Source organism: Epinephelus moara, chromosome 16, assembly GCF_006386435.1.
Source record: "Epinephelus moara isolate mb chromosome 16, YSFRI_EMoa_1.0, whole genome shotgun sequence".
NCBI lineage: Eukaryota > Metazoa > Chordata > Actinopteri > Perciformes > Serranidae > Epinephelus > Epinephelus moara.
Window position 1 is genome coordinate 28,441,716 of NC_065521.1, and position 8,965 is coordinate 28,450,680.

The 8,965-nt window shown below is 44.0% G+C and overlaps 2 protein-coding genes across 3 annotated transcripts in view; both read right to left on the minus strand.

The window, feature by feature from the left end:
• Positions 1–560, minus strand: part of LOC126402335 (histamine H2 receptor-like) — a 2,919-nt gene extending 2,359 nt beyond the window's left edge. Inside the window, exon 1 of the mRNA XM_050064235.1 lies at positions 548–560. Within this exon, the coding sequence (XP_049920192.1) occupies positions 548–560 (13 nt within the window). The remainder of the gene's footprint in view (positions 1–547) is intronic.
• Positions 561–614: 54 nt separating this feature from the next.
• ddx20 (DEAD (Asp-Glu-Ala-Asp) box polypeptide 20) overlaps positions 615–8,965 on the minus strand; it is an 11,527-nt gene continuing 3,176 nt past the window's right edge. The window contains exons 2-11 of one of the 2 annotated variants that reach the window (XM_050065916.1): positions 8,176–8,270; positions 7,634–7,802; positions 7,431–7,545; positions 7,087–7,229; positions 5,545–5,683; positions 5,385–5,443; positions 5,007–5,089; positions 4,794–4,899; positions 3,374–3,475; positions 615–1,919 (exon numbers count right to left, since the gene is read on the minus strand). In XM_050065916.1, coding sequence (XP_049921873.1) covers positions 751–1,919; positions 3,374–3,475; positions 4,794–4,899; positions 5,007–5,089; positions 5,385–5,443; positions 5,545–5,683; positions 7,087–7,229; positions 7,431–7,545; positions 7,634–7,802; positions 8,176–8,270 — 2,180 coding nt within the window. In that variant the 3' untranslated portion in view covers positions 615–750. The remainder of the gene's footprint in view (positions 1,920–3,373; positions 3,476–4,793; positions 4,900–5,006; positions 5,090–5,384; positions 5,444–5,544; positions 5,684–7,086; positions 7,230–7,430; positions 7,546–7,633; positions 7,803–8,175; positions 8,271–8,965) is intronic. The other variant, XM_050065917.1, reaches the window with a different exon arrangement.

Here is an 8,965-nt window from a genome sequence, read left to right on the forward strand (position 1 = left end):
ATCATCTCAGACTGGTTTCTTTAACATGACAATGAGTTGACTGTACTCCAATGGCCTCCACAGTCACCAGATCTCAGTCCAATAGAGCACCTTTGGGATGTGGTGGAATGGGAGATTCGACAAATCTGCAGCAACTGTGTGATGTCATCATGTCAATACGTACCAAAATATCTGAGGAACGTTTCCAGCACCTTGTTGAATCTATGCCACAAAGAATTAAGACAGTTTTGAAGACAAAAGGAGTCCAACCTGGAACTAGCAAGGTGTACCTAATAAAGTGGCTAGTGAGTGTATGAGAGGAGCAGTTTGGGGGATTTAGTGGCATCTAGCAGTGAAGAATGCAGTTTGCGACCAGCTGGAACTTCTTCAGTGCTCTATCTAGAGCCAGTGTTTGTTTGTTTTGGGCTACTGTGGAAACATGGCGGTAAAACGTGGAAGGCTCTGTGGACAAGGATCTGCTCCCTATATAGATATCAACAGCTCATTCTGAGGTAATAAAAACCCAACAAATTCTTACTTTCAGGTGATTATACACTAAAGAAAATACCTATTTGTGCCATTATATCCCACTAAATCCTACAGACGTATAACAGAAGAGGGCTTTGAAATACATGCTCCATTCTGGTGATTTATTAGAAAAGTAATATACAGTTTAAGGTATTAATTCATTGAGAAAAAAATAAATCAGAAGTGCAAACATTTGAATTCATTTCTCTGGGGGGGGGGGCATTCAGAGATTTTCCGACAGTGTCAGTGTTTCAGGAGTTCTTCCACGTAGACAGCATTCATACGATAAGCTGCCATCCAGCTATGGGCTATACTGTAGTAGCTCTGGTAACCTTGCTCTTGAAAAGGAGACATGGAAGCGTAGTAATCATTCCAGGCTCTGTAGCTGGCTCTCCAGTAAGTGTCGGCACTCCACTCTTCCTCCTCCTCCTCCTCCTCCTCCTCCTCCTCCTCCTCTTCTTCTTCCTCAACATCGTGTTCTCTCTTTTGCTCTCTGTTTATCTTCTCGGAAATCTTTTTGCTCCGTTTCCCAGTCTTTTCTTTCATCTTTCTAGATTCATTTCTGCCAGTCTGTGCTGGAGCCGTCTGACTGGGATGCCCACTCGATTTAACGACTGGTATGGATTCAGAGTTCTCCGGCCGAGACGAAGCTTTCCCACTTGATGTGCGGGCTGTCTGGTGATGCATTTTGGGTGCGGAAGAAGCACAAGCTTTGGATCTCGTGCTCTCCGCCTGTGGTTTGGACACGGTTGATGTTTCTCTAGCTTCAGTCTGAGGCTTAGTGATTGCTCTGTATTTATTTCCTCTAGTCTGATCTGTCTTGTCCTCCGCTTCCGATTGTGAGCCTGAAGAACTGGACGCTGACCTTGGGTGTGAAGATGTCCACCGATTTCGTTTTAAATTCTGAGCTCCGTCATCAGTAAGTATGAAAGACTCTCCCGCTCCATTCTGATCATTGGGGCCACCGTCCTCTCCACCTCTGAACTGCCTGATGACCTCCACTGACCTTCCCAAGCCTGAAGTGATAAAACTGTGGAAGTCCTGCTCAGCTTCCTCAAAGGTCATAAACCTTGACCTGCACTTCTTGAATGAGCTGAGAGGAGGGATCTTTGGCAGAGCGTCCTGCAGCTCCTTTCGAGTGGGCACCGCCCGAGGAGGACACTGTGAGAGAGAGTCCTTTGCAGGAGATATTTCTTTGGGATTCTGTTCACTGTTTACTCCCAGTCCAGGTGCAGGACGGGTCTTCTCTAACTGCCTTTGACCAGTGCGCTCCACAGCTTGATCTGTGACGGACTTGGCACGCTTCTTCTTGTCTGTCCTGGATGACAGCTGGGGTAAGGGGCCTGGAGTGAGAGCCTCGGTGCAGACATCCCAGTCACACGGTTCGTCCATCAACCCAGGCTCTATGGTGGCTGAGACGACAGAAGACAGAATTACTTTTCCACAATCACAATGAATTAAAGGCTTTGTGATTAAAGGTTCTGCATGTAACTTTCGTCCTGTATTAATCGTATTCAGGATGAACAGGTTGTAATGTAACTTAAAAGACTTTCCCCACTACAGTGCTAACAGTGCAGCAGTAGCTAACATTAGCTAACAAATGGAGTCTGCGAACGCCAAAAACAACCAGCACCCACTACAACACAGAGTCCACACATGCTGTTTCAGTTACGCACATTTTTCAGCAGCAGCCCACCAAATACGGACCTTCATTTAGCACCCTGTAGCAACTCAAATTCAGCCAGAGCAAGACCGCTCTTACCCAGGGAAGTAGGGTCCTAATGGTGGGGAGTGAGGCGGAGGGTCTGTTCTAGCTAGCTAGTTCTTGTCTCATTTGTGGTCTGATAAACTGTAAATGCCTCAAATTCAGTGCCCAGTATCATAATTTCGGTGCCCCCTGTTTTTAGCTGGCTAATGTTAGCTACCGTTTGCTTGCTTGCTAATGTGGGTGAATTGCAAGCTAGCTAACGTAGCAAATTACTGTCTTGTTAGGAAGAAACCAATGCCAGATCAATGCAGCGTAGCTTAGTTACAGCACAGAGACTATTGATAAACGGAGACGGCCCACTTTAGATTCATTGCCTGTGTCTGTCTCACATGGGTTTCCCCACTGCCCCATCCCTTTAGGAGACTAGCGGCAGTCCTGAGTCTATTCATTCCAAGGGGAAAAGCGAGCGTCAGTACAGAGTATTACCGTTTCGTTCTCCCCATAGTCGCTGAAGTGAATACTGGATTCAGTTTTCGTAAACCCCAACCCCAGAAGTGTAAATCAGTTTGTACCATTGGCGCAGCTTGTAGTGGGTTATCTTCTGTTATAGAGTATCTTTAATTACAGCTAGCTGGCTACCTTAGCTTGCTTGCTAACGTTATTGCTGGCACAATACTGTCACTATCTGATTGTAATATTTGTTTGGTGATCTTTCCAAATTACTTCCCCAGCTATCACAATACATGATAACTACTTTATGTATGATGACAAACAATACTGATGTAGCCAACCAAAAAAAGGTGTAACGGTAAACATCGCTTTCTGCTAGTCAAGAGCAACATAGTAGCGGCCAACAAGCCAACTGTGACCTGAGCTAGTGTTAGCCAGCTATTAGCTAGCTGTAAGTGCAGAGGACAGACTTTAAGCCAGGGGGTTCATAAGCCTCAGCCTCTGGGAAGAAGCTGCACTTTAGCCTCGTTGTTTGTGCTTTGAGGCTGCGCGGTCTTCTGCCTGAGAGGAGGGGGGTGAACAGGTCATGTGACAGGTGATGTCACTAATAACAAGGATTTTCTGAACGTTACACACAAAACCTTTAAGAGAGGAAAAGTTACACAATCTTCATGTTACACTCTTCACAGACAAGTGGGCGGGACTCACATGGCAAAGTAGACAAATTCAGGCCGCACTTTTGAGCAATGGCCATCATCTTGTTCTCCTCCTCGCCATGGCAACAGTAGGTCACAGCCAGCCCCTGAGTGCCTACAAACAAAACGTAATCCTGATGAGAACCCATTCACATAATAGAAGGGGATAAAGGAGGGTGTGTGAGTTGTGTGTCCAGGGATGACAGGTACACACACGTACACACACACACACACACACACACACACACACACATGGCTAAGATTGAGTTACTCTGTTTCCAAGACAACGCACAAGTTAAGTCACTATAATTATAATTAAATGCAGATGATTAGGAACCTATTGACCTTGCTAGGTGGGGCACACATGCTTAAACTCCAGAGACTCAGACTAATCTTCAAAATGGTGTTTAATGCAGTCAGGAAGCAAATCAAGTCTGTTTCACTTGCTACGCTGCTCTGAATTAAACAGTTTTCATACGAATAATATATCACCAAGATAGAAACTGATATCTGCGTGGGCTGAATATCAACAATGGGCTGTCTGTTGGTATTCTTTAACTTGGCAATGTTAGGAAAATGCTGAACATGAAAAGATATTCTATCTTTGAAACACTCCTTCTGAATGAGAATGAACAGCCCCTTTTACACTGACTCTTCAAGGCAGGAATTTCACGCTGTTATTCTGCCTCGCCGTTCTTTAAGGTACAAACACGGAGTGGGGGGACAGAGTTGTCTTGCTTTTAAGGCAGCATTAGAGGTAGTAACAGAGCCAAAACGATTTCTGTTTCAGAAGGGAACAGCTAGCAGGACAGGATCACGGCAGCATGGGTGTGACATTTCGAGGATGTGCGTGCGACCCATCCACATGAAATGTAAAAAGTAGCAGTTAGGAGCTAACTCAAAGAGGGAGAACAGCTGTCAAAAATATCCATAAATTAGGAAAACAATGAGGTCCAGGAGCTCATTACGCTGCGAGCAGAGGACGAGATCAGCCGCCATATAACACGGACCATAAATGATTGCTATTGCCAAGTTAATGCCATTGTTTTTGTTTAGAAAGCGCTGCCAACGCATATGTTATATGTGACGCTAGAGATCGACGCTGTTGTGTTACACGTCACGCCCTTAATGCGTCATCTGAAGTCACACACCGGAGCAGCACGATGTCACCATAGTATACGAAGCATAACATAACATTTTCTCCTTAAACTGTGAGCTAAAATAACATTTAAGCCACTTTAGAGTGGGTTTTGGGTCAAGTCAATGTGCATAACGTGGAATAACAATGATGCTTCTCAGCCTCTCCCCCTGCCCAATGCCATCAACTATCTTAAGTGGTCTCACAAAACATGTAAATGCAGACTGGCATACAAAACTAGTTGTTCATTCTAATAGCTTGTGTCTGCGATAACAAAACAGTACTGGAGACTAACCAAAGCGGCCAGCCCGTCCAATTCGATGCATATACGTCTCCCAGTCCTGTGGCACATCTAGGTTTATCACCAAGTTTACTTTGTCTGCATCTATACCTCTGGAAGTCTGACACAGAGAAAACAACCAGGGTTAAAGAACAGAAGCTGATCTTAAAACCTTGTATAACACTTGTAAAACATGTGTGACATGGAGAAACAGCATGTGTGTCTCACCAGATCAGTAGAGATGAGCACCCTGCACTGGTACTGCTTCAGTTTTGACATGGCCTCCAGTCTCTGGTCCTGACTCAGACCACCTGTGCACGTCATCACACACAGTCACATGGTCAAAAGTAATAAATAATAATGATGACAGTGGTTGTCTGGCCAATAGTAAAAAAACAAAACAAAGTACCCAATTTACAATCACACAAAAGACAGTAATCAAATGTTCTTTTTTTTTTTTTACTTTTTCTTACTTTTCTTTACTTTTTCACTTAAACAACTATTCAGCTATCAAAATCTCCATCAATACATTTACTGTCGACTGATTTGTCATTTCATTACTTGGCTCCATACAGAAATCACTGCTTTCCCAAAAGGCCCTCTCACCTGAGATACAAACAGCAGGTAAGCCTTTGGAGGACAGGATGTCTGCCAGGTGTTGAGCTCTGTGGGAGACACCACACCATTTCTCAGAGACAAATAATTCATTTTTTAGACCCAATGAATGAGATATATATTTTCAAGACAAGGGAAAACCATGTGTTACCTCGTGTGTAGATTGGAGAACACCAGGGCCTGGTTGAATGGGATTTTACTGAAAAGCTCCAGCAAGTGCTGCACCTTCTCCTCGAAAACCTTGTGAGGTAACGGATGGGACTGCACCAGCTTGTAATACTGTTTCAGACCTGGCAGGGGGCACAAGAGGACAACACAGACAGGAGAACATCAATCCAAGACACAAAAGCGCAACACCTTTGTTTCTGTTTTTTTAGGGGGCAAGGAAATCATCCAGAACGCTGTTGGTGGGATGTATTCACAGTTATTGTATCCGTCAATACCAAGGTTTGTTTTCTCAAACTCACAACAAGCTATTCCACTCGAACAAAAAGTCACTTCCAAACACGAGCCCCAAATTTGATTCTGTCAAAGTGATGAGTGTTTTCAGAACAGGCCTTATGTTATTCTTTGTACTGTGTCCATCACCTCACACCCTCAAGAGGAAACACTATTTTCTGACAGGAAACAATCCCTTGAAACATGTCACATTATTATTATACCGACAATGTTGTCTTATTACGAGGAGCCTCTGTTAGCCAGGTCAGCAGTTGATTGCTGACACTTAACGGTTTAAATATATCCTCCTGAGACCCAAGCTTTTGTTTGGTATGCTTTTTTAGTTTCTCCTAGCTATTTGGGATCAGTAGGACCAGATAAGTATAAAAACCTGAACACTGTCGACAATATTAATCCTAATGTCCTCAAACGAGACAACAATGAAGTCTTAATGTCTTCAAACGAGTCCAGGATCAGCTGCAGACTGAATTCGCAGAGATGGCTGCCATCTTGTTTTTCATGGATTAGTGTATTGTGCTCTCACTACCATTAGACGGCACAAAAAAGTGTCCACGAACAAGGACAACAGGCTTAAGTTAAGCAGAATTAAGTACAAGGTTAAGTAAACCCTAAATGTGATGTCCACAGGGAGACACAGGGTCACAAGGTTTGAGTTATTTTTTTAAGAGAAAAAACTGTTAAAAATGTCAGTATTTTTTGGGTTTCTTTATCCCTCTATGACAGTAAACTGATTATATTTGGGTTGTGGACAAAACAAAACTTTTGGGAAAGTCAAGATTGTTTCATACCCGGTTAAAAACTGTTGTAGTTGCATTAAGGGAGTGATCACACCGAGATGAAACGCTAGAAATGCGACGCCAGTAAAACCATTGTTTTCCTATGATACGGCGCGTCTGACCGGCGTTCAAGCGTCTTTTTAGACAGGCGTTTTTCCGGTGTCTTTTTAGATAAGATAGATTTTTAGACGCGCGTAGACGCTGAAAAGTTAAAATATTTTCAACTTTTTTGAGTGTCAGACGCCAGTAGCTAGCGTGCATTGAATAAGCGCTTCCATCGTTTCAAGCGTCTTTGAAGCGTCCGCGTCTCTAGCGTCTCATTTCTGTGTGATCACCCCCTAACTAGACACAGCTGACAGGCCAAGTAATGTTCCTGATATTAAGTGATGCTTTATCCCTATAAATGTGATTTACTTTTCCTCTGCTATCTGTGGTTATAATGGTAACCAGGGTCTTACCTTTGAGGCCCATGTCACTGGGATTGAGTCTGACAAAAGTGGGCTCTCTCATGTAATGGGTAAGGTGCTGAGCAAGGGATTCTGGGTAGGTAGCAGAGAGCGCGAGCATCTGTTTGTTCACAGGCAGAGAGGAAAAGATCCAGCTGAGGAGACAAGCGGAGGTGATGGGTGAATTTCAGCGTGTGCATTTATGTAAATGAGCATGCAGGTTATGATATTTCATTTACACAGATTTGCTGTGAAGGGCACCAGTCTAAGTACTCTGGTTGAGTAACATCACCACCCTGCCACTGTATCGTATCATTAAATAGGAGTATGATTATAGAGGTTTCTGCCCGTCTTACTTGATCTGTTCCTGGAAGCTGCCCTCCTCCAGCAGCTTGTCGGCCTCATCCAAAACAAACAGCCTGATGCTGGCGGTGGATAACATGCCCAGCTCGATAAGCTGCTTGATACGACCTGCGTGCATTAACCAGGAGCACGGTTACAAAACACAAATTACATAAACAGGTAATGCCTCTCTATAAATCGTCCACTGGCTTCTCACCGGGTGAGCCCACGGCTACGTGGCACTTCTTCAGATGGGTTTTGTCCTGACTCACCGGCCGGCCCCCGATGAAGACATGGCACTCAAGGCCCTCCATGGCACAGCCTATGGCCATCACCACTGAGTGGATCTGCACCGCTATCTCACGTGTGGGAGCCAGGACGAGAACCTGCGCGAGGAAGAAAGGGCGGTTTGTAGAGAGAGTGAAATGTCAACAACCACTTGCATTTGATTGGGGGCAGATTAACAGATAGGGTGGTTCCCAGTGTCAGTAAGACCCTGCAGCTAATATGATTGCACTAGAATGCAGCCAGTTTATCAACAAGACCAGCTGTTCCTCTGCTTTATCAATAATTGCCCTCTTTCATTTACACTTTTGAAACTAGGTAGCTTACACTCATCAGATTAAGACCCTCTCTATCAAAGTAATGACTTCTCATGACCATCTGTTGTTGGCCAAATTAAGCAGTGGCAAATTGGGAAAGTTACATTTCTCCATATCCTACTAATCATTTCAACTCAACTGGAGTGACTCCACTCACCTGAGTTGCCGGGTTCTCCAGGACTAGAGAGTCCAGGGCGATGGTGCAGAACACGCACGTTTTCCCCGTTCCAGACTTGGCCTGTACGATCAAATCTGAAACAACACACACACATTGTTCAGACAATTTAGGGCCGCACAATTAGTCTGAATAATCACCATCACGTCAATGCTTCACCATCCAGAGTGCCCAATCTGCCGAATCAAATCAAGTGCCTCCTTTCCACAATTAAGATGTCTGACCAATCAGCCGAGTTTACTTCAAGAACACTGTGATTAGCCGCTCTCCGCTTCACAGCTGCAGTCGAGAGCTTTTTTCGCAACACAGGAAAATTGCAAGTGGAAACTAACCGCACGTTGTTTGTAAGGACAAGTGATTTTATTAAGTTGTTTGTTGTGGGAGTAAGCATCTTTCCATTTTATTCCTAAAGAATCAAGGAGAATAACTGTCATCACAATAATGGTGGCAGGCAGTGTTGCTTTAATTCTTTATCTGCTGGATCTGAAATGTCAGCCAATGTTTTCACTGAACCTTTTCTCTACTGAAAAATAGTCTCAATGAAAAACAGTACCAGGGATGCTTTTTCTAAAACCGTACTGTATGTTGCTGTTAAATTCTTTCTTAACTAAAGTACTGTATGTTGCTGTTAAATTCTTTCTTAACTAAACTCCATTAACCTCTACTAGTCCATACCCACTGAGTGCACAGTTGCCCACGTACAGTTTCACATGGTGTGTGTTTGGGATACAGGTCATAGGAAATTGCAGATTAAATAGTCAACTGAACCCAT